This window comes from Anarhichas minor, unplaced genomic scaffold, assembly GCF_050575085.1.
Source record: "Anarhichas minor isolate MPS153535 unplaced genomic scaffold, ASM5057508v1 ptg000040l, whole genome shotgun sequence".
NCBI lineage: Eukaryota > Metazoa > Chordata > Actinopteri > Perciformes > Anarhichadidae > Anarhichas > Anarhichas minor.
Window position 1 is genome coordinate 1,760,796 of NW_027466486.1, and position 25,160 is coordinate 1,785,955.

The 25,160-nt window shown below is 39.6% G+C and overlaps 4 protein-coding genes across 8 annotated transcripts; 3 read left to right on the forward strand and 1 right to left on the reverse strand.

Annotated features, from left to right (window-relative positions):
* The first annotated feature begins 443 nt into the window (after positions 1–443).
* Positions 444–4,682, forward strand: tp53i3 (tumor protein p53 inducible protein 3). 2 transcript variants are annotated; one of them, XM_076107950.1, is made up of 7 exons: positions 444–588; positions 1,924–1,998; positions 2,120–2,293; positions 2,431–2,698; positions 3,446–3,658; positions 3,893–4,089; positions 4,239–4,682. In XM_076107950.1, the coding sequence occupies exons 2-7, from the start codon at positions 1,945–1,947 to the stop codon at positions 4,455–4,457; spliced, it is 1,125 nt and encodes a 374-aa protein (XP_075964065.1). In that variant the 5' UTR covers positions 444–588; positions 1,924–1,944; the 3' UTR covers positions 4,458–4,682. The 2 variants fall into 2 exon arrangements, with proteins under 2 accessions (XP_075964065.1, XP_075964066.1); XM_076107951.1 differs by lacking the exon at positions 444–588 and having other exon boundaries at positions 1,754–1,998.
* Positions 4,683–5,353: 671 nt separating this feature from the next.
* Positions 5,354–10,906, forward strand: dnajc5gb (DnaJ (Hsp40) homolog, subfamily C, member 5 gamma b). Of its 2 annotated transcripts, none has more exons than XM_076107710.1 (6): positions 5,354–5,553; positions 6,500–6,629; positions 6,725–6,938; positions 7,059–7,212; positions 7,763–7,825; positions 8,676–10,906. In XM_076107710.1, exons 2-6 carry the CDS (start codon positions 6,517–6,519, stop codon positions 8,726–8,728), a joined length of 597 nt encoding a protein of 198 aa, XP_075963825.1. In that variant the 5' UTR covers positions 5,354–5,553; positions 6,500–6,516; the 3' UTR covers positions 8,729–10,906. The 2 variants fall into 2 exon arrangements, with proteins under 2 accessions (XP_075963825.1, XP_075963824.1); XM_076107709.1 differs by having other exon boundaries at positions 5,355–5,553; positions 7,760–7,825.
* Positions 10,907–11,039: 133 nt separating this feature from the next.
* Positions 11,040–15,566, forward strand: LOC142968007 (proton-coupled zinc antiporter SLC30A2-like). The gene is made up of 8 exons (XM_076107711.1): positions 11,040–11,153; positions 11,265–11,473; positions 12,471–12,617; positions 13,352–13,505; positions 13,594–13,804; positions 14,067–14,172; positions 14,261–14,395; positions 14,706–15,566. The coding sequence occupies exons 1-8, from the start codon at positions 11,098–11,100 to the stop codon at positions 14,801–14,803; spliced, it is 1,116 nt and encodes a 371-aa protein (XP_075963826.1). The 5' UTR covers positions 11,040–11,097; the 3' UTR covers positions 14,804–15,566.
* coq8ab (coenzyme Q8A, genome duplicate b) lies at positions 15,315–24,251 on the reverse strand. Of its 3 annotated transcripts, none has more exons than XM_076107707.1 (15): positions 24,006–24,251; positions 23,426–23,577; positions 22,017–22,325; positions 21,825–21,891; positions 20,860–20,937; positions 20,420–20,545; positions 18,739–18,824; positions 18,514–18,654; positions 18,350–18,431; positions 18,121–18,214; positions 17,385–17,526; positions 17,068–17,175; positions 16,914–16,979; positions 16,400–16,486; positions 15,315–15,846 (listed from the first exon to the last, which is right to left on the reverse strand). In XM_076107707.1, the coding sequence occupies exons 2-15, from the start codon at positions 23,558–23,560 to the stop codon at positions 15,547–15,549; spliced, it is 1,821 nt and encodes a 606-aa protein (XP_075963822.1). In that variant the 5' UTR covers positions 23,561–23,577; positions 24,006–24,251; the 3' UTR covers positions 15,315–15,546. The 3 variants fall into 3 exon arrangements, with proteins under 3 accessions (XP_075963822.1, XP_075963820.1, XP_075963821.1); XM_076107705.1 differs by having other exon boundaries at positions 23,426–23,622; XM_076107706.1 differs by having other exon boundaries at positions 23,426–24,251.
* Positions 24,252–25,160: the final 909 nt, after the last annotated feature.

Below are 25,160 nucleotides of genomic sequence, written 5' to 3' on the forward strand. Positions count from 1 at the left end.
GTGTTTTTGTGTTTGCATACATTTGTTTGGACATTTATTTTGTATCACTTTATGTCACGGTTATATTTGTTGTGGATCTTTTCATACGCTGCTCTACTTTAATAGTTATTGTATTGGGGTCACTTTTGCTTCTTTTATATTGCTTTTATTTGTCTTGTGAAGCACTTTGTAATATTTGTTTTGAAGAGTGCAATATAAATAGAATGTATTGTTATTATTAATGATAATATTTGTTGTACTATTTGCTGACATTGAATAGAACCAAAGGAGAAAATAACTGGAAGTCTGAAATGTTAATTATTGGTTCTTGCAGCCCTATTCTTATGGAGGATGAATCCCTTCATTTTACTTGTATTTAACACTCACATTTAATTAAGGATATTAGTGGCACAAAGCAATATGAAATCCCCCTTTCCCTGTGCAGTGACCCTTTAATATGCTCTGTCATATGACAGAACAGCCCGCCCCTCTGCTGGTTTGATCCCTCCCGCGCCAAACTGAAGCCCAGTCTGCATGATGGCACAACTAAACTTCCCCAAAACTCACCCAGTCATCTCAAAGTTGAGGGACTGTTGACATCGTTGTCAGGTAAGTTGCTGTTTTTGATGCTTTAACATAATTCAAAGGTAGCGGATCGGTTTCATGTCAAATTAGCAACTATCCTAAAACTACAAACTACTGCATATGCTTCTTATCGTGCCTGTGATACAACCTAATCTCACTGTTGTAGATCTGTAGACACTTTAATCTAAGATTAAGAAGAAAACAGCTGAGAAGTTTGAGTTTATAGCGCAGGCGCGTTGCGTAACGGGTCATGACAGTATGACGTAATCGTGGAATCGTTCACTGACCCTCCGTCATATCACTACTGTACTTTTAAAACTGCTTCCTCTTCCCTCTTCTTCTGTTTTCCAGCTTCTCCTAAATAGTTTTGTTCTTATTCTCACCCATGTTCCCTACATGCACAGTTATGCTTCCTGGGCTAGTTCACATGTTTTTGCTCTGCAGCTGTATGAAAAGCCAAATGGCCCATAATTCATCTGCATGTTTTCTTAATATATAATCATGCTTTAAATGTTATGACATCATGTTAATAACCTCCATTATGATATTTCTTATGTCCGTGTTAGCTATATGCAGATATGCGGCCATGCAGTTTTGTATGGAAGCCTGCATGGACCATGCAATGTCCAGCAGATCGGAATGGGCATTAGCAATGGTTCTTTGGGCCCTCGCTAACCTTGATGATATTACCGAGACACTGGTGCCCACAGATATATTAAGTGTCTCTTGAAACGTGGAACAACATTTAACAACAGCTGCTTACAAATCCTTTGTCCTTGTTTCTCTGTTTGCATGCAGTGACAATACATTCATTTGGGAAGAAGTTGTTTCACTAAAATTGCATGCACCTCTTTTGCACTTCGGGTTGCTCTGGAAGTGCTAGAGATGGATATTATAAATTGATGGTCAAATAAGATCAGAACTATCTGCATGTGTATGCTTAGATTAGACAACTCTTTAAAGAGCACATTGTGCACAAATGAGCAGGATTGTGTTGGTGGTCAACTGACAAGACCTTGCAGTTTAGTCATGAATAGTTTGATTCGTTAATTTAGTTTGACAGTTTATCTTGTGAAAGAAAACGGCACTAAAGCATTTTTTGCATTTTCAATATTATGTGATCTATAAACAGATGTGTAGAAGAACAGAAATGTATTTACAGTTGAAATTAATCACAGAATAAACACTATATTAGTCATGACACGGGATATTAAAATAGCACATAAACAGTGATGCATTATGGGCCATTATAAATGAAGGTAGACTGTAATTTCTGTAAGAACTGGTGCTCTCCGTCTGTTCAAATGTGGTTGCTGATGCTGATGTATGCATTTTTTTTTTTCTTTAATTACATCACAGTTGCCACTGCTCGGACCATAAATGCATCACATCCTGCATACTGGAAGATTTTTATGTGGAAACAACTACCAGATAGTGAGTGTTCAGTGGATATAGGTTACGTTCATTTGGCAGCCAGCATTACGCAAGCATTTGTTTCATCTCTACATTGTAGCATTTAAAAATGTTCTATATATTTTCTGTTTTCTTTTTACGGGCCCGGCACAAGTGTTGCTCTAGCTTTGCCAAGATGATGCGTGCAGTGTGTGTTGACGTACCGGGAGGACCAGACAATTTGCTGCTGCGAACTGTCTCTAGACCTCAGCCTAAAGGTGGAGAAGTCCTAATTAAAGTTCATGCAACTGCCCTCAACAGGGCGGACTTACTGCAGGTACAATACAAAAGTTACAAAGCACAAGTGCATTACAACCTCCTTCCTAAACATATCTATTTTCCAGCTGATTGTGGTAACTTTATGTGACGTCACAATCCCAGGACAGAGTGCATTCATGTTTTTGTTTTCCACAGAGGCGAGGATTGTACCCGCCTCCCCCGGGTGAGAGTGACATCATAGGCCTGGAGGTAGCTGGTACTGTGGATACTCTGGGTCCGGGGGTGAAAGGAGGCTGGAAGCCAGATGACCGGGTCATGGCGCTGCTCTCTGGAGGAGGATATGCAGAATATGTTTCTGTGCCTGAGGAGCTTCTAATGCCCATCCCCCCTAATCTCACTCTCTGCCAGGCTGCTGCGATCCCGGAGGCCTGGCTCACTGCTTTCCAGCTGCTGGTTTTCATCGGTACACATACACACAACCATGTTTGCTATTTTGTTTTTTTATTTCATCAGACTGTCCCATTAAGATTATGATCTCTTTTCCAAGAGACACCTGAGAACAAGAAACATTCACAAGAACACGATCATGAAAACAGAAACAATACAACAATAAACAGGAATAAACTGTTCCAAGAATCATAAAAAACACCAGATAATAAAGCTTTAAAATCTCTTTAAAATGCAAGCTCTGTTTGTGGGCAGTTAGCAGTTCATTCCAGGATGCATACCTGAAACCAGTTCTTCCAACATCACAGCGTACATGAGAGATTCCTGAGGATTTTACAGTCGAGTGGAGATTATGCCATCTCAGTTTTTGTATTCTTTTTAGTCTAAATGTCTCTGTTTGTGTTTTTCTTTTCAATTATTTCATCTATGGAGCACTTTTTATTTTTGTTTTGATAGTTGCTCTTAAAATTAATAAATACTAGTAATGTTGTTATATCTTCTTAAGTTGTAAGTTGACATTCCTGAAAGAAACGAGACTCATCGTGTGCTGCTCTCAGCAAGTTAAAACTAAAACAAAAAATACCTGAAATTACATGTTTATCCAAACAAATAAATGTGAAGATGGTGAAGTATTATTTTCTGTTAGTTTAAACTTAATGTGATACAACCTTACCATACCTGTTCCCTCTCTCGATAATTAACAAGGAGGTAAATAATAAATTCTGTTCTTGTGTGTTGTTGCCGTCTGTCTTCTCTGCCACAGCTCAGGTGAAGGAGGGTGAAGTAGTTCTGGCTCACGCTGGAGCCAGCGGAGTGGGAACAGCTGCTGTTCAGCTGGTTCGTCTGTTTGGTGCCTTGCCCGTCGTTACTGCAGGAAGCCCCGAAAAACTAAAGATAGCTGAGAGCCTGGGAGCTGCAGCGGGGTTCAACTACAAAGAGGAGAGCTTCGCGCAGGGAGTCCATGACTTTACTGGAGGTGAATTGTGTCACTGTATAGATTGTCCAATCCAATTTAGAACAAGGTGTTAGTTATTCTCTTTCTCACTTCCCGACTCTCTGGGGACTGAAAATGTTCTTTTTAGAAAAGTTACAAATAAACATTACTCAAACAGGAGGAAATCATGCATTTGTTGGGGACTATGAATGAATACATATTTGGTGCAGTGCTACAGTGCCACAATTCAGTTCACTAATTACTATCATTTCACAGGCAAGGGAGCAAACGTCATCCTGGACTGCATCGGCGGCTGTAACTGGGAGCAAAATGTGAGCTCTTTAGCCACCGACGGCCGGTGGGTGCTGTACGGCACCATGGGAGGCCGGGCAGTCGAGGGAGATCTGCTGGGAAAACTGCTGTCCAAGCGAGGCCACTTGCTCTGCAGCCTCCTGCGCTCTCGCAGCCTTCAGGTGAGAATTCAAGCAGAAACGACACACTAGCTGTGCTTCTTCTTCTCTGCTTGTGAACATGCTGACTCATGCCAAAAGTGCTGACACACCTCCAGTATTTGCATGTGTGTAACTGAGTCTGATTCTCACTTTGTGTTTTCTATTCACAGTATAAAGCAGACCTGGTGAAGGCTTTCTCACTCAGAGTGTTACCGTGTTTCTCAGGCCAGCCCGCCTCCCTGAGGCCGGTGATTGACAGCACATTCAACCTGGAGGACATCGCAGAAGCTCACAGACACATGGAGGCCAACAAGAACACGGGGAAGATTGTCATTAATGTGATTCCACCGAATCAGGAGACTCAGCGATTAACAGCTGCAGTAATTTGAACAGAAATGTAACATGCTCTGACATTTGATTTATGTCAATGAATCTTACAGAACACAACAGTGTTAGTTGCAAACAATTTGTCTAACACAAATGTTGATCATGATTTTAAATATGTCTTATCCACCAATAGTCAACAATAGTTCTTCTGTAGTGTCACGACTAACCACTGCTAAATGTTTGTTAGTATTGTGTTCATACTGGAGATTAAAGAGACCGACACTGACTCTCCTCTTCACATATATTATACAAAATAATGCTATAACATATTTTACAAAATATTACAGAAAAACATTAAAAGAGACTTGTGGTAAAAGCAGAGTTCTCCTGTCAAATATATTCAAATCTTCTTATTTAATGAAGGCACGCTGAAGCATTAGCAGTTGTACTATGTCAAGAAACAACATTATGATAAAAATGAATGCGTACAATTTCAAATTCTATACAGATTTTAACGCTTCCAAATTTCCCATAAATCATAATTTGCCATCACATTATAAAATAGTGTTTACTTTAATAATCCCCAGTAGAGGAACCTTTTACAATTTGAGCTTTGAATCTTTACATTTTAAAGTGGGTAGCTATATCATGATATTTTTCTATATCATGATTTATTTGACTAATGTTGTCAAATGAATGTAGTGGAATGAAAAGTGCAATAATGGTTTCCAAAATGAAGAATAAAGTAGCATAAAATGCAAAGTACAGTACTTGAGTAAACATTGGTAGTAAAGGAGTTACACCTATGTAATACATTCAGTAGCACACACACAAAAATCAGTTAATATCATATAATTATATATTGTAATCATAGATATACCCCTTTTACAAATTATGTACTATTACATTTACATCCTGCGTATTTTGGAACGCAGACCCGCGCGCATCAAATAGACGTCATAGGACCAATAAGACTTCTTCCTGTCTCGAGCTTCCTGCTTCGCTGCTAAAGTTCTCCTAATGGGATTGTCTGCGGATCATTAAGAGAGGAGACCTGAGTACCAGCTTCACTTCATGGATCAAACTTCAGGACAGTAAACGGACACACTTCGGACTCTATGATTCGACCAAAAACAACGACATTCATTCGTCCTGGAGGTGAGATGTAACACTTCCTCCTCATGCTAAAGTTAGCTAAGTCAGTTAGCAGTTTGTGGTGACTTTACCCCGCAGTGTTTAGAGTAAACCCAAGTCCTTACGTAACTAACGTTAACTATAGTTATACCATTAATACTGTCTCCCAGCATGATTGCTTTACCTCACGTTTGTTGTAGTTTATTTACGTGTTGATTAAATGTACTTTAGTTGTGTGTTCTTACTATGGAAGTATTTGTGTTGTTTTCCACTTGTGAGTACAGTGAATTGCAGGCTTTCATTTATTTTGTTTACCATTTTGTTTAAATTAATTTGCTTTCTCAAGAAGCAAACATGCATACCATAATGTTGCAGGACTGGCCTATAAAAGATAAATAAAGAAGAAATGAGGCGCAGCTTTCACATATCAAGAGACACACCATGGTGCAATGAAATGATAGTTTGATAGTTGTTGTGTATACATGGATCTGATCCATGCCTAGTGTTCCCAATTCAGTCATTTCCCCACAATTATTATCCACTTAAGTAGAACAGTTTCTTCCATTTCTGCAGAAGAAGAAGAGTCTCTGCATCGATACAGTGTGCTTTACTTCCAGAGTCTCCTCAGAGATCAGAGATCGCTACATGGAAGTAGAAGGAAGGTCCACACGACCATGGTGGCCTAGTTTCCTCACCAGCATTATAAGCGATTTAACCACTTCCTCATATTGTTAAAGACTTTACAAGCAGATATAAAAGTTGATTTGCTGACACATGTTGCTGTAATGAACTCTGTGCATTATGCTCTCCAGATTAACAGTATTTTGTTGCATTCCCGTAAGCAATGCAGTTTAGTACCTGTATGAGTTTTACATTTGCGACAAGTTGGTGAAATACCCGTTTTATACTTACTAGTGATGTATGATACTCTATTGAAACTCTTTCTGTTGTATTTGTGTTTATTTCTCAGCTGCCAAATCCTGAAACATGGAGGACCCAAACAAACTTCAGCGTAAAATGTCAACAGCAGGAGAGAGCCTGTACAAAATCCTGGGGCTGGAGAAAGGATCATCTCCAGAAGACATAAAGAAGGCATACAGGTGCGTGTTCATTAATTGAATACATGTTTAGTTTATAAAATGATATTATTGAGTTGTTTAGCTGCATATTCTGACCCTCACTCACTCATTTCCAGGAAACTGGCGTTGAGGCATCACCCCGATAAGAACCCAGACAACCCAGAAGCTGCCGACAAATTCAAGGAGATCAACAACGCCAACTCCATCCTCAGTGACGAGAACAAACGGAAGATCTACGACGAGTATGGATCCATGGGACTCTACGTGGCCGAGCAGTTTGGGGACGACAGTGTCAAATACTACTTCCTCATGTCCAAGTGCTGGTTCAAGGTGAGAGGCAACGCGGTTTGAAAAGTCTACATGGGAGAAAATTGAGCGACTCTCTGAATGAACATTTAATTATTTTGTAATTGTGTGTTTAGTATTCATTCCCTTTTCTTTGGTGTTCAGACCCTCGTGGTGTGCTGCGGTATTTTCACCTGCTGCTGCTGTTTCTGCTGCTGCTGTTTCTGCTGCGGGAAGTGCAAATCCTCAGAAGACGAGGGCAACTTCACCTACATGGACCCTGAGGACCTCGAGGCAGAGATCAGAGAACAGGATGCAGGTGAGGGACTTTGCTCTTCTGATGGATATCTTCCAGCTGCTTACATAAGAAACTGGGAAATCACATGGTTCATCGCTGGTGTCCGTTGAATCAAATTCAATTCAAGCCAGCAAACTGACTTTAAAAAGCCTTTAAAGGAATACTTCATCTTTTTAGTTAATTTGTCAATCACGTTGTTGTTCTCGCAAGACTCTACGATGAATAGAGAATCTGAAAACGGATGCGTTTGCTCCGTGAGCCTTTATAGTGAACATACACGCCTAATGGAGATTAGCAGTCTTACAATAACAGTTGCGTATGTAAACAGTCTGTCGCTGTGACTGACGAGAGGTATTAGTTCATGTTGTTCACCGTCAAAAGAAAATGACCCAATTAAACGCTCATTCTACCAACTAGCACCCCACCAAAGTCTGTTCTCAAAGTTATACTGACGGCACACTTCACAGAGAACAATGAAGGTCTTTTTTGAACTGAATATTCTCTGGTCTGGAGAACCTGCGTTCAGCTGTTTGTGGGTTTGCTCAGTGTGTCGCATTTTGTTTCACAGCAGGAGACCCTGTAATAGTTATTCAGCCGAGCTCTGAGCCTTCAGATAGCGCCGGCCCCTCTTCAGGTAAAGTTCACCTGTCGTCAGCCGCCCCGTGCCGCTTCACTAATCTGGCAGAACGTGAGTCGGCGTTTCTGTTTCGGCAACAGCTTCTAACGGCTCCGTCCCGGGCCCGTGTGTTTATCATAACACACTAACATGTCTTCCTACAAGTGCTGCAGGATGCTGTTATTCTTCTCTCCCTTGTTGCTTATTAATATCTTTGCTTGCTTACACTTATCACTGATGACGATGTTCTCGATGTTGAGCCCAGTGGAGGAACACGGTGGGTTAAAATGCTAATGCTAAATATCAAGAGCAGCATGGTTCTCAATCTGCGAGTTAAGATCATTTCAGAGTAGCCACACAATTATTTATCTGATAAGGGAAATACATATTTCTATTATCCCTACTTGGCAGTTTTTGTCAAAGATAGACGTGTTTGTGAGCCTCTGAGTAATTATAATTATAAATATTCAAACATTAAACTAATCAAACAGTCTTTTCGACTGTTCAGAGGTTGAGAACCACTGATCTCGAGTGACGAAAAACAATTCTGCTGCTTATTTTAGTTTTAACATTTGCTCCTCTTTCCTTCTCCTCTACGCTGTATAATCTGTAAACTAATGTACGATATCGGAGGATATTTTCATAAACTTCGGTTCTTTTCACCGTTATGCTATTTTTCAGGAAGGGTTTGTTTGATTGTTAATCTTTCACCCGACGTCGGTGCTGGAAGACGTATTGAAATCATTTTAAAGTAGAAAATGAACAATATATACCCGTAATACACTCGGCTCTGTTTTGCTGTTTTTTTGGGGGTAAATGAATGAACGTATAGACACTTTAAAGAATTCCCTTTTCTTCACACCTCCAGGGGAGAATGCACCGATCGTGATTCAGCCTCATGCGACCAGCGACGCCTCGTGAGCTAAGTGAGTGGAGTCCTGACGGAACCACATCGTCATCAGCCAAAGATGAGGAGTATAATTATGGGTTTGAATGGGTGGCTGACGTGCAGAAAAAAAAGCGATTTGATTGTGCCATTTTATTTTTTGATATGTGCCGATTGTCTTTGATCCAATCTCATATTTATTTAAACTTTTTATTTTTTAAATAGTGGGTTGTGTGTGGACTGCAGTGACAAAGCCATGCAGATCAAAGCTCTGGAATAATTAGTTTTTTTAATGTGCACTTTAATATCTTAAGTTCGTGTTTAAAATCCTAACGCTGCCATGACGGTCTGAGAATATTTTTGGCTCTTGGGTCAGAAGGGTTTTAATATTTCTTTTTAAAGCAACTTAAAATGCTGGTTCCCAATTTTTAAGAGGCCAACCACTCGGAGACATACGCGGTGTTCAGTCACACTGTACATAGATACATAATGTAGAGGCTTATTGAAATTAGGAAAGTATATTGAGACTAAACCAAACTTGGTTGGACTTCTACTTGTGTTGTGCATTTGCCTGGCAGCCCCTTCTAGCTCCATGAGCATTGATATTTGTCGGAGTGATGCTGACATTACAGGAACGATTCAACATTTTGGGAGAAACGCTCGTTCGCTTTCTTTCTGAAAGGTAGAGTTCGGCACGCGACTCTTCACATCATTGGACTCAAGGCAGGTGCATGATTGCAGAGTTCCCTGTGTGAGTCCTTAAAATATCTATTATTTGACAATAAAGCACCATATTCCTAAAGTTGGGTTAAAACAAAAATACTTTTGTAATATAAGTGTCCATATCTGTTGTGCACTTGTTAATTAAGCACTAATTGGAGGTTTTTAATTGAGTAATTATGACTTGGTTTGACTTGAGCACCATTGACAAGTCAGAATAACCCAGATATGACATGAACTTGACATTAGGTGAGAAGCTGGAACGGGGAGGTAATTAGCCTAGCTTAGCATAAAGACTGGAAGCAGGGGAGAAAGCTAGCCTGGTTCGAAAATCTACCTCTAATGCAAACTTTCTTTCCTCACTACAAGGTTTCAAACCTGCGTTGTAGTTTGAGACGCCCGACAAAGAAGTCCTGGGCGGATGGATACGTTATTGTTTGTGAAGAATTAGTTCCACAAAACCAGTCACTTGTGTGTTGTTTGTTCAGAGTTTTTCATAGGCAGACTTTGTTACCTCCAGACAGTCAGGCTAACTGTTCCTCCCTGTTTCCAGTCTTTATGCTAAGCTAATAGCCTCCTGGCTCCAGCTTCACACTAACACAACGCAGAGACACGAGAGTGGTATCAATCTTCTTCCTTCAAGGAAACGAATAAGCGTATCTCCCAAAATATTGAACTAAAATCTTTAAGAGATAATGGCAGTACTGGTGGTTAGTTCGCTGTACAAAGAAACAAACACACGGGGTGAATAATTCTTAAGGTACTGAGAAAGCTCTTGTAAAACTTTTCTGAAAAACACTTTCCCGCACTTGAAGCTGGAACCAACCACTGACTGATTTGATTCATTGCTAAATATTACACGTGGATGAATGTTTTCAGAGGAGTCGAGGCCTACTTTTAACGATGGTCTCTGTGGTGTGTGAGATGATTTATTGCCTGTATTTGCCGTGAAATGATGCTCAATGCAGGAATCATGTGTTTGTGTAAATTCAGAGGTGTATTTTTGATGTACCCATTCTAGGTTTTATGACCAATTGAGTGTATATTAAGAGGACGCCTTGAATTGTCTTTTATCATGTTTGTATTATATTTTGTATTTCTGCTTGGTGTAGGAATGTACGGTTTGTACGTTTGGTACAAATCTGAATTGTATATGTGCATTATTCTTAGAATTTGATCTGTTTTTCTCAGGTGACTTTCACATGCTTATATACATTTTAAGCAAACCCAGAAATGTATGTAAAGTTTTGTATACTTGAGAAAACTTCACAAAAGTGCCAGAATATATTTTAGTATACATTTTTTTTTTTTCTTCAGGTTTGAATTATTTTTTATCAAACTTTAAAAAAAGAAAAATTATATATTTAGTTTTGTCATCTCAACATTCCCAGGTATTTTTCCAATCTTTCAACTTTTCCATGTTTCCAAACTGTTTGTTTCTGTAAATGTAACGTCTGTCTGATCAAATAAACTTTGGTTATACTGGAAATGTCGGACAGTTGTCTCGTAAATTTGTGCAGTTTGCCGTTAGTGACCAGCACCTCTCAGCTCAGTCAGCTGCCATTGGCTCCTGTTGTGCTCCACCTCTGAGAGATAACGCGTGTTACAGCAGCTGGCGAGTTGTCCAGCTTCACTTTAACATTAAAACTAAAAGGGAGTCCCTGAAGTGTAGTCACCTGAGGATATGGAGTTATCAACAGAGAAACATCTGATTGAGACTCATTTGGAGCCTCTTAGCTTGTATGTTCTTTTTATATTCTCATATGAGCTCAACGTCGGCACAGATTTCATTTATTGAATCGCTTAAATCTGTTATAAGCGTGTGTTTTATACAGTTCTGTCTTCTCTCAGGACGAGTTCTCCAGAGGACAAATATTCAGACTCTGCATCAGAGTCTAGTGAAGATGCCTCCAGCGTGGACGGCCTGTGGCAGCCCGACCGGCTGTGCCAGGAGGCGGGCTCCATGTCGGCGGCTGAGAGGGACGAGAGACGTTTGGCCAGAAGGAAGCTTTACGCGGCCTGCGCTGTCAGCCTCGTCTTCATGACCGGAGAGGTGGTTGGTAAGATGAAGAAAAAAAATAAGCATCGTCGTATCTGATTATGATCTGCCACAAATGTATCAGATATGAATATTACACTTTAGTTTTTCAATAATTTAAATTGCAAATGTGGATTATTTAGGCATCTGGACGATGAAAAGTGATTCTGCTTCATGCTTGTGATGAGCTTTAGGGGAAAGTCACACTGATGGAAAGTACATTTACTCAAGCGCAATTAAGCGCAACTTAAGTACAATTTTGAGGTACTTTTACTTTACTTGAGAAATACAGTTTACTGCTACTTTATACATCTGCACTTCTACGTTTGCTATTGCACTTTTTACTACCTTTATCTGAGAGCTATAGTTTCTTGTGACTTTGCATATAAAGACTTCATATCTTAAAAGACACGATCACTTCTATAGATGGAGAAAATTGTTTAAATTTGACCAGGTGCAACATATAAACGCTGCTTACTAAATCAGCCAATTGAAGATCTGTTCCAGTTTATATAAGTAATAAGAAATATCAGGACCGTCCATCCATTTTCCTCCACTTATCCGGGGTCGGCTCGCGGTGGCAGCAGGCCAAGCAGGCTGACCCAGACTTCCCTCCCCCCCGCAACATTTTCAAATATCAGTACGTAAATGCCAAATCAAAAAGCAGTAAAAGAAAAAAGTAACTTATAAAATCTGGGAAGGAAGACCAGGGAGTCTGTGGCAACACAAGGGAGCTTCTCACACAACACCTCAGTACAATAGCGACCTAGAGTTAATCATCAAAAATATACAAAACAAAAAGAAATGAACCACTATGTATAACACAAGAGTATATCACAATGACAGAGTGCGTCCACCTGAAAGCACTAACGAGTTTATTTATATACGCCGTAAAATGTATCTTGTTCTTATAGAATAAGAAATCTTAGGGTTTCCTAACCTGGTACACAATCCTCACCTCTCAGTTCACTCACATTCTCTCACACACACTCACATACGTATCTCCGTCTTTTCTACAGGTGGATACGCCGCTCACAGTCTGGCCATCATGACGGACGCGGCACATCTTCTGACTGACTTTGGCAGCATCGTGATCAGCATCTTCTCTCTGTGGATCTCCTCCAGGCCTCAAACACACACCATGACCTTTGGGTGGCATCGAGCAGGTGAGATCCAAACCCACTTTGTTGGAATCATTCGTTTAGTTTTTGACATTTTGGTGACTTCCCTGAGCTGCTTTCTTTCTTAGATCGATGTGAATCTTATATTCGTACATCAAGCTGTAGGGAAACTGACATCATGTCGACTGAATTTGTTTCTGGGAGTTTACACTCCACAGTTACAGGGTATTTTAGAACCTGATTCAAGTATTTTTAGATACGGCGTATTTATATTTTAAGGCACTAAAATAAATAGTTGTGAGTATATATATATATATATATATATATATATATATATATATATATATATATATGTGGAGAAGGAATTGAAACAGCATTTAAACCTCAGTGCTGAGAATTATTTTTTACAGTAAATATATAGATTGGTCGATGAACTATTAAAAAATACTAATAACTTTAAAAAGACACTTAATTGTTGGTGTCTTATCAACATTTTTAATCTATCTTCAAGTACTGTATATTTGTATACTCTCCTTCAGTTTGATCTGAATGTTTTTTGCTGCCTGCCATCTTATAAACTGCTTACTAAAACATACATTTATAGTGTTTGAGTTGTTAAATTGTTTACACTTATTATGAATATATGTATTTCTATGTGATTATTTCGCCCTGGTTTTCTTTGAATGTGTAATTTACCAACTATACTGCAAAGTCTACTTTCAGAGATCAGTATTTGTGCTCTAACCTGATATCATTTACACATTTTCTGTGTTAAATAGAGATTCTGGGCATGTTGCTGTCAGTGATGTCTATCTGGGCTGTGACAGCGGTGCTGGTCATATCGGCCATTCAGAGGGTCTCTGACGGAGACTACGACATCGACAGTCAGATCATGCTCATAACGTCAGGTTGTGCTGTGGGGGTCAACGTCCTGTGAGTTTGATCATGTCATCCACCATCATTGGTCAGCGGTGATCAGACGCTTCTTCTTCACAAATAGTTCTGACTTTGTTTTATTCAGGATGGTCCTGATCCTCCATCAGTCTGGAGCCTCACACGGCCACAGTCACGCGCCTCCCACCAGCCGGCCGCAGACGCACAAACGGCGTGGGGGGAGCGGCCACCATCACGGGCACGGCAACGCCAGTGTGAAGGCGGCCTTCATCCACGTGGTGGGAGATCTGGTGCAAAGTGTCGGAGTCCTGCTGGCTGCCACCATCATCCACTTCTGGGTCAGCGTTGGCCCAAAACAGTATTGACAGATAGACTAACATATTGACACTTTGTTTTTTTTTTATAACATATCTTGAAAAGAAGTAAAATATCCCATAACACTAGCATTATCCTTTAAACACCTACGTTACAAGAAGACAAACATATCAATATCCTCTAATTTACTGAAAGTGGGTGAGGCCCAGACAAGACAGTTTGCACATTCAAACTCAATTATATGGTTTATTATTTGTTTTAATCACATTTGTGAATTCCCCACAGCCTCAATATAAAGTAGCAGATCCGATTTGCACGTTCCTGTTCTCGGTTCTTGTTCTTGCAACAACACTTCCTGTCACAAAGGACATTTTCAGAATCCTGATGGAGGGTAAACACATCTTCCGTGCCTGCGTGGTGACGTTATCGTTTCATCGACTACATTTCATTTTAACCGGTGTCGTCTTTGTTTTCTGCAGGCGCTCCTCAGGACGTTAACTTCAGCACCGTGAGAGAGCTGCTGCTGTCTGTGAGAGGAGTCGTGTCGGTTCACAGTCTGCACATGTGGAGCCTCAACATGACTCACTCTTTACTTTCTGTCCACGTGGCCACAGGTAAGATCAATACAGCCTGAGTGTAGGTGATGGAAGTAGATGCTCCTGAAGTTTAATACCTTTTGTAGACTATTGTCACAACACATATCTCCTTATATATACATGGAAGAAACGTACACAAATACTTTTATAGCATACTATAATGTATATTTTTGTGACTACTATAGCTTTTTCTATTGTTAATGCATACTAACCGTGTTTTTCTGGAATGTTATACTATGAGAGTCAAGCTGTCAATGTAATGATTCATATTCAAGATGGATTGTAAACAAGAACTTAAAGAAAATGTTTCCTATATTTGTGTCCTCAGAAGACGACGCTGATGCACAGATCGTCCTCATGAAGGCGACAAAGCTTCTGCGCTCCGAGTTTGGCTTCTCCAGTGTAACAATCCAAGTGGAGCAATAGAAGGGAGACTGCTGACGGCACCATGACTGCGTGTTTACATCGATTTCTGCAACAATTTTTAATACGAGGCTGATAATTACCAGGAGCACAGCTATACTTCTGAATATATTCAAGATCTTAGAGCTTTGATACAGCTTTGTATTTGTGTTAATGTTTGAGTTTTGCTTATTCATTTGATTTAGAAAAAAAAAAGAAAGTTGTCTACTTTTGCAGTCACTACACTGACACTAAATGTTTATTTATGAAGTAGCTGAATGTTGTATTTTTACCTACAGTATACTTCCCTGATATATTTATGACTATTAGATAAAACTTACCGTGGAGTGATTGTTTTAATGTTTTGCACCTGTATAAATGCAGCGAATGGAAAATGTTTTAATAGTCATGTGACTAGACACAATCAGTATTTGCCTGAATCAGTATTGATAATATTCGGTTCTCATTAGTTGTTGCTTATGTCTTACATTTTTGGATAATAACTTACACCTTTGATAAATAAAAATAAATCATAATTTCAATCATTTGCCGTTCATTTTCTTTATAAACTTTATTTATTTTTACATCATGTATTTCAACTGTTCTAACCACACAGACAAGATTTTTTAGTTTGTACACAACAAATTCATTCAAACAAAATGTAGACATATTCTTCACACATTACTTAGAAAAGCAATGTTCACGTTCGTCTGGATGAGAGTCCTGGTCAAAATGAGCGATGGAATATGGTTTTGGAAAACCAGTCTTCAAGCTAGTTTGTCGCTGCCGGGCGTCCCATCTCTCCAGTAGTTCTCATATGTGTCCCGGAACATGTTCTTGCAAGATATTCTAGCTTTGAGTTTAGAGCAGATGAGGAAGGAACCACCCATCTTGCGGTGAAGAGAGTACGTCTCCTCGGGGGGCGGCGTTAGTCGCTCCCTCAGCATCACAGGGATGAGGCCGTGGATGCGCTCTGTGGTGCTCTGAGCTCCAAAGTCAAAGGGCTGCTCAGAAGAGAAAGCCTCTCCGAGGATCATCACCGCATCCACGTGGGCATTCTCCATCACCTGAGTTTAGGACGCAAAAGTTCTACATTTAAGGATATACACTTAGTCACTTTCCAAATTTAAGGTAACAAAATCTTCCTTTCAGCATCTCTAAAATGTAATTCCGTCAAATAATGTATTTGAATAGTATGTCATAAAAAGGTATGGCATGTTGAAGAAAAGGCCTAAGAATGTTATTGTATAGCAAGTCTTAAAAACAGTATAGAAGTCAATTATATACTATATCATAGTACAAAATATGATAAAAATTACAGCATATTCTGTTGTAAAGAGAAGAAAATCACAGTATAGTACGTCATGAACAACAAACAAGGTCAGGGTATGGTCGTGAAAAATGTAATAAAAAGTCGTAGTATAGTATGTCAACAAAAAGGCCCCAAAAATGTGATAGAACAGCCGTTAAAAAAAAAGTCAGTATTTTTTGTTATATACTATACGATTTTATAGTATATCAAAAAAAGCCATTAAGGATGTCATAGTATCGTATGTCAAAAAATGCATGTCGTGATTACACAATGTTGTGGTTCATAGTGAAGAGGTTTGTCTTTATTACCTTTGACTCATATCCTGTGAGGAACTTCATGTCTCTGGATCTCTGGAGGACGACTTCTCTGTTGTTATTAGTAGCTGCATTAATAATCTGATTTGAGAAATTAAAGTGAAAAACTGATGAAAATGTAATGCCTGCAGGAAAATAAAGCACGTTATGAGTTATTTTAAGCCAACAGTATTACTGACACCATGACAAAAATATAGTTATATATATATTTCATATAAGTTTTTAGACATAAGGTGAGAAGTTTCTAATTAAAACAAATTCCCTGTCATGTTTTACCAAGATATCTTTTCATGTTATGACATATTTTACATTATATGATGGATAAATGATACTTTCACCGCATCCGATTACAAACATGAAATAAAACTTAAACAAACCAGATTGACCAGTCAATGATTACCTTATTTTTATTTAGAAAACTCTTAAAAAAAACAATAATTTGGTATGTAGTTATGAGTGATGTGTCCGAATAAGGAAAGAAACTTTACACATTTCTACAGCTTCTTACCTCGATGTAGGTGTCAGTGAAACTCTTATCAAATCCCCGCGTAGCTCCAAAATCCAACAGTGCAACCTGGAAACATGAAACAGACTTCAGTGACGAAGGGGGAAACACCAAACAGACCAACAGTGAACAAATGAGGGGATTGAGACAAACGGACCTTGTGAGCTTGGGGATCAAAGAAGAAGTTGGACCAGTTTGGATCAGTCTGCATGAATCTGAACTCAAAGAGCTCTCTCAGGCACAACTTCAAGATTTGCTCACAAATCTATCAGAAACAAAGGAGGAGAAAGAAAACAGTGCTCCATGTATACAGCACAGCATTATTATGAACGCATGCAGTGCGTGTTAGGACGCTCGAATATTGTGCCGACATGACTCCGGGGTTTTTAAAAAAAGGTCTCGGCATTCGGCACATCACCTTGAACCCTTCCAAAGTGGTCGACGTATTGGCGGTGCACAGGTCTGAATTCGTACCTCATTCCTGAGCTCCTGGGAGAGGTCGCTGGCCTTGTCCAGAGGGAAACCGGGCACCAGCGTTGTGGTGAGGACGTGCGGGCTGCTCAGCTCGTCAATCACATCAGGCACGTAGAAGTACGGGTGATCCTTCAGCAGCTCTCTGACACACGAACGGCAACAACACAGCAATAAGAAATACATCGCCTTCATCAACTTGACAGCTGAAGTTCAAACGTTGCTCTTAAAATGAATATTTGGGGAAATACGCTTATTCGATTTCTTTCCTTCAAATGTTAGATGAGAAGATTGATATCACACTAATGTTTGTAGGATAAATATGAAGTAAATGCCAGCAGCTGGTTAGCTTAGCATAAAGACTGGAAACAGGAGGGAAAAGTTAGCCTGGCTCTAATGCAGTGTTTCTTGATTAGAGCCTGAATGGACATTTTAATCAACATACTGAGCAGCTGTCACCAGCTATAAACAGCACAGGACCCCTACAAGGTGTCATGAGATAAACTGATTGCCCACTTTGGTAAAGTAATGTAGTGTTATTCTTTCATGGCTCTAAAAATTATTCATATTAAACAATCTGAGAGGGTAAAACGATTTTGATTGAACTGCTCACAGAAAAGCATTGCTTCATATTTAGGGTTTAAAAAGGCAAAAACGGTTGTAAAGGCTTTAACGAATACACTACGAACTGAATTCCCAAAGTCGGTGTGTGCGCAAAGAACAAGTGTGAACAACTTACTGGAATTTCTTGGCACATTTGGCCTCTCTTATGTAATCACACTCCAGCGCCAGCTCACGGCTCATGACCTCAATGAGGTGCTCAGGAAACAGACCTGTAAAGGAGGGCAAATGTTAGAAAGCTGACAATCAGGAAAGCTCCTGATGTGGGAGAGTATGTTGAAGAGGTTAGCAACACTAGACAATAGCAGCAGTTATAAATATGATAAAAAGCTCTCCAACAATGTTACCTTTAGGCAGCACGTTGCTTAAACTCAGAGCAGTCATGATATTATTCACGTCACTGTTGATACTCTTGGCGACTCCAGGGTACTGAAAGCACAGATTCCATTGTGCGATTTCTTTTTGCTGCATTTTGTAATAGTTTGCTTCTGTGTTTTAACGCTCCTCTCACCTGAATCTTCATGGCGACCTCTCGGCCGTTCTTCAGTCTCGCTAAATGCACCTGACCGATGGACGCCGCCGCAAACGGCTTCTCCTCAAAGTACTCCAGCTTGTCTCTCCAGTTGGGGCCGAGGTCACCGCCGATGGCTTTCTGCAGAGAGAAGGTAAAACCGTCTCATCCATGAACTTGAGTTTAGCGAGTTCGGGTTGTTTATTACGGCTCTCCAAACTGTACCATCATCTGTTTAGGGGGCATGAAGTCGGCACTCTGTCGAACACGCTCGAAGATTTTGGCCAGCTGAGGGTTAATGAAGGCGTCGTCTGAGAGGGGAAATGAGACGAACAGAGTGAAAACTAAGCGTTATGCATGCTCTTGTGTTATTACAGTCAACAGTGATCAGCATCTGATTTTCTAAAAGATAAATCCCTGAAGATTTTTCAAAAAGCTGGAAGTGACGAATCTTCTTGGTAATTTTGTACAATGCAAGTGAAAATATAAAAGCATTAGTTTGAATAATGGAAAATGTGGTCAATTACGTCACATAAACAGCAGGATGCAGAGTTTTGGAGCACTTTAAGGACTTCGTGTCTTTGTTGGCTTCAACATATCTTTATTGACCATGGACAAATATCAACATGGATGAGAACCTCTTATTAAAGTGTTCAGAAAATAAATTATTTGAATATCTTAAAAAAAAAAAAAAAAAAAAAAAAAAAAAAAAAAGTCATTTTCAGTATTAAGCAACAACAACAACAAGAAATTTGTGACATTTTACAGATGAAATTTAAAAAAATGTAATTGAAAGTCCACAGCCTATTACTAGAGAGACAAAGCACCAGCACTCATTTTTCTGGGGGCAAAAACTAACTTATTTCAGGTAGGTTACATCCTTATCTGTCCAAAATGTCATCACTTTATCATGTTATCCTATTAGACATTTGTGAAATTTGGCATATGATTTCTTGAGTTATAGACAAAAACATATTTAGTGAAGTCATAGTGACCACCAAATTCTAATCAGTTCATCGTTGAGTCCAAGTGGACTCGCCGGCATAAAAATGTTATAAAATTTTTCGTCTCATGAAAAATACATAGCATGTCATTAGATATTTCATAAAACAAATCAGTTGTGCAAAAATGTCATAGTTTAGTAGGTCATAAAACATTCATTAATGTCTTATTTCTAATTACTTGAGTCTAATTATGCAATATCATTTTATCGTGTAGTACTTAAATAAAAACATCATAAAAATAGGATAATAGGTCATATAAAAGTCATAAAACATGTCATAACCGTGTCATAGGATTGCCTCTCTATGGGAGGAGGGCCAACTTTGAATGGTTTGTAAAAAAAACACCAACCGACAACGTGCATAGTATACCTTCAACTTATCAAACTTAGTAGAGTAAGAACAATATTTGCATCTGAAATGTAGTGGAGTACAAGGAAAAAGTAGCAGAAAATGGAAATATTCAAGTAACGTACAAGTACCTAAAACTGTACTTAAATGTACTAACTGAAGTTTCTTTCCACCAGAGGTGACTCGACTAATGATAATACATGAGAAAACAAACTAGAGAGCATGATGACACTGCACCGTAAGCCAGCTGTATAAAGTGTCAGCTGAGCCTCGGTACGCCAACAATAGCTCGGCTGGAATGGTACTTATTGTGTTCAGCTCGCCCGATGCTTATTTTAGGTGACATTTCCCTCGCGGTAAAGGGATCCGCTTTGTTGTCAGAAACATGACGAAGTCTTGTTGGGAAGCTGCAGCACCAGCTTGCTGTCCGTTTGGTCTCTGGTGAAAGCTGAGCCTTTACAGGCACACTGATACACATTTACTGTGAACATACCGTAGCAGTGAGTCCCTGAAGATCAGTTTCTGAATACGAGACATTTCTGATGACTCCTCACCTTGAATGCTGAGCATCTGTCCAATTTTGAGAGCAGCACCTCGGACTTTGCAAAGTGTCCGGACGATTCTTTGAGCGTTGGCTTCAGAGAGGAAGGCACTCGAGTCCAGAATGGATTTTTTATCACCTAAAAAAACAAAACATTTCATTATCACATTTATTGGATATTGTATTTCAGCTCCAAATAAGATCGTTACTTCTTATATTTTTGAAATTAATCTACTTCAGTACTTCAATCCAATAGTAACGGTTATACACACCACTATCTATTATCACAGGAACTTCACATGAAATATATTGTTCATTATCTAAAATTTGAAGTTAATTCTGTCCCTTTTTTAAAATGTTATGAAAGATAAAACAGGGCGAGTTACATTAGAGGAATGTCTACAGCCTCAACAAGAAGAGTGACCACGGTCGCCTTTCTAGTCCTCTCATTACCTTTCCCTCCTTGTTTGGGTTTTAAACTCTTCTTGGCCACTTCAGCGATCGCCCCAATGCCGAGTCCAACCGCCAGACCTGCAAAAAGAAAAGAATATCTATATACAAGGTGACAAATAAACAAACTGTATTTCACCAGTGTGACCGAGAGTCAGCCCTCCGTGACTAACACTTGATACTAACATATAACGCCAATGAGACTTATTGTCTGCTACTTAAATCCATGCTCTTCTTTATAACCGCGCTATCTGAAAATGACCTCCGCTAAGCGTATTCCACCGATGTGTCTGACAGTGATTAATGGTGACCTGGGTGTGTTTTTCAGAGGGGGATTTAGGGGCCCCTGGCAACCCTGTATTGAATGAATGTTGGTATTGGCAGGAACTGTTTGAAAGGCGATGTTAAAAAAAGAAAATTGCCAGATTGATAATGTTATAAATGGCCAGTGTTACCTTTACCAATGCCCTCCTCTGCATCTGATAACAGCAATCAGTAACCAGAGGTGGGTTTGATTTCTCAGGGCAGCACTCGGAGCGTTTTGAGAGTTCAGGGGTCATTTAAGTCCGTGACAGAAGTGGAATAAACAACGGATACTAAACGATTCAGTGTGATGCTCTTTTGATGACAACACGTTTTACACCAGCTGGATTCTCAGTCAGGACTCTGGCACGTCCCCGAAACATTTTCTCAAGCTATTGATTTCTCAGCACTGCTCTCCAGGAAGGGCCAGAGCAGCAAACGTCATTCGTACAACTCGTGTCAACAATTGTTGAAAGTAAATGAAGAAATGACCAGAGTCCACTTTAGATTACTTAAATTACCTTGAGTTAATAAATGCTGCAAATTCAGATTACATGTTTTACGATGTAAAACATTCACTACAGTTTCTTCTCTGAGGACTACAATGATAATAATGTCACTTTTCTTTTAAAAACATCTACCAGGATGCCATTAAACACACATACCTCCAAAATTCATCAGCCTTCCTATCCGTGTGACGGGCACCTTCCTCTCTCTGGCTCTGTCGCTGAGCTGAAACACAAGAAAAGCACTAAACTCAAAAGGACAAAAGACAAATAAAACCCACAACCCTGAAAGAGACCTATACGTCAACATCATTCAAACACTGATTTATAGAAAAGTGTTAGAGTGGATACCACTTGCTTGTGTTGCTTGATGTCGGTTTTCTTGGCGTTTCCCGCTTTATCACCGTCCTCTGGCGTCAGACGGCCCACTGTGGAGTTGTCCTGGTTAAACAACCTCGTATGGCCAGAGAACAGCTGGCGGGACCAGTCCCCGTGGTACCTCATGTGCTTAGTGCTGGGTCTTCCACTGCAGGTCGCCTGTCTGGCGTTAACGCTTCCTGTGAAACACGCACTGAAACAAGCTCCAACAGTGGAATATCTGTGCCGCTGTGCTGCCGAGGCTCTGAGGACGCAGACTTCTCGTGGTTTGTTGAACGTCTCCTGGACGGGAAAACATGATTCATACGAGTAGGTGTTAAAGGAACAGTTCAACATTTTGGGAAATAGGCTTATTCACTTTCCGAGAGTTAGATGAGAAGCTGGATAACACTCTTGTCCGTTAAATATGAAGCCACAGCCGGTTATCTCAGCGTAGCAAAAAGACTGGAAACAGCTAGCATGGGTCTGTCCGAAGGTACCAAAAATGTGAAAAACCAGCACCTCTAAACTTTTCTTTAATCTGTACGAAAACAAAAGTGTAAAAGTGACAAAAATGATGCCGTTAACGTTGAAGTCTTCCTTAAAAATGTCACTAGATTTAAAAAAATGTGCCGATTCATCTGTTCGTGTTGATCCACTAATCTCAGCTCGAGAGTGCTTTTTGGATTCTGGAGGAAATAAAGTAGCCGACAACTTGAACTCTTCCAGCTTAATCCGGCCATGACAACGTGACACAGAATTTGGGACACGATTGACATTTGAGGAAGGTTAGGAATTCATTTGACGGTTTCAGGAGCAGCAATCAGTAAAATATGGAAGTAAAACTTTCCTACATTTTTAGCTGCATTTCATTTTAAAATCAGGGGTTACAAGATGTTAAATTGGGAAATAAAATAAGACAAAATAATTGTTCTGATAAATAATGACGACATTTTCCCCCCCCCACACTCTTTGGTGAAATATGGAAGAGTTTACCCCTTCATGCCTTTATTAATCATTCAAATAAAACTAATCAGAACAGTTTAAACGGTAAAATCACTAGTTGGACGAGGGGTCACAAGTAGACACGGCTACATTTTAAGAGGTCAAAGTCAAAAAAGGTGGAGAACCACTGGTCCCAATGTTGTTTTGGAAGCTTTACTGCCAAGCTAAGTATAAACTGCACAATTGTATGATGGTTATTTTGGCTATAAAACAGACTTTATAAATCCTCTCGACTGTCTACTCCAGCATGGTCCGCCTCACAGCCCTGCTCACTATTATTGGCGTTGATGAGGTGATAATGGCAGGAACTGACTCAGGAGGTATCTGGGTTGCATGTTTGTGAAACTCTATCCGGCTTTGCGGCTGCATGACGGACAAATCACGGCTGACTTGCTCACCCTCGCTGATCCGGCAGCATGATGGAAGTTTACCAGCCTCTGGTTCCCGGTGCCGTGCAGGCCTCCCGGTGAGGCTCTGCAGGCCGCCTGCTTCATCCAGGTCAGACCCCTCCAGACCACCATGTCACCCGTCATGGCGCTGATGTTCAGACCTGAAAACGGGAATAACAGGGTCTCTGCAACAGGTTGCTTCTAGGCTGTGAGGTGAGAGGGGAGTTCATTAGAGTCCGATCATCAGGTTACTTGTAGAATAAAGCATGACTCCAAATCCACAGCATGTTTGAAAAAAACAACCTAAACCAAACACTGATGAAAGTGCAATATTAACTTGGCTGTGTGTGATAAGAGAGCAGAAAGACAAAAAAAAACATGCACACCCAAAGGTTTTAAAACAAATATCAGACATTAAACAATGATTTAAATGATTCTCACACTGAAAAGTGAATAAAAGTGACAAATAGGGGACATTTAACTTTTACACACCAACTTTAAAAATAAATAAAAATGACAAATTAAGAAATGTAACTTTTACTCAGACTTTTAAAATGAGTAAAAGTGACAAAGAAGGAACTTAACTCACCAACTTCACAACCGATCCCTCTTAGCTCCACGAGCAAGCAGTGAGCATCGTACAACTGCAGCACGAGCCGCCGATCACCTTGATTTGACTTGACACGACTTCTCGTGAACGCCTCAACTCAACGCAGCAATGCTCGCGACACGCTGAAGGACATGCACGTTTTCCTCGAGACGAAGTTTAATAAACAAACTGGCCAATGAGGCAAAGTTCAGGCGCTCGATCCGGGTATGAACAGACCTGCGCACATGGTTCTGCAAACTGTCGTTAACTCCTCAGGAAGTGTGTTGTTGGCTGACGTGGCGCAAAGGGCGGTGCGTGAACTGCACACATGCTGCGTTCACGAGCAAATAAACTTTATTTTTTTATTTTTCAGTGAACACATACCAGTTCACTTTAGTTAAAATTATAATCCGCCTATATGTAAAAATAGAAATAATAAATAACAAAATATTTTTTTCCAGAAATAGATGAACCAAAACATTTCTTTTCAAAATAATAATAGAAGTTTAAAGCTAAAAATATTTGATTTATAATTGTAGAAATACAAGTCATCTGGACAGCAATAACTTCAAGTACCTTGCATTTATGTAAGTAAATCGTGTATATATATATATATATATATATAGATTGATAGATAGATTATACATCTGCAGTTCTTTGTGAAACCTAATACAATGTAAAAAAAAGTTTATGTAAATATGTTAACTTTATTTTTGAATAATTGTTTAATTGTTAAAAAATGAAACTGTGCTTATTGTTTGAATTTAATTTGGCAACAAGTAATAAATATAATCTGGGAACAAACCTTCACTACCTTATTCATGATATTGTGGAAATGCAGTAGCATTTAAGTATTGAGAGTTAAAGACTTAGAATTAATAATTAAGTATACTATTATATTAAGCACATGACTTACTGCTTCTATTTTGTCTTTTGAGAGCTGATACACAGATATTTAAGACAATACTTGCCAGCAGTTGGTACGTGGGGCTGTGTCAATGTGTTTGATGGTGGGAACAATTATAAAAGTAGTTGTCAACGAAAATATTGGCTCTCAAGCTCCCTCCAGTGATGCTAATTAAATATGTATAAAAAAAGAATCAAAAATCAAAATGTTTGACAGATTGGAAATTACCCTAAATCAGCTCTGAGATC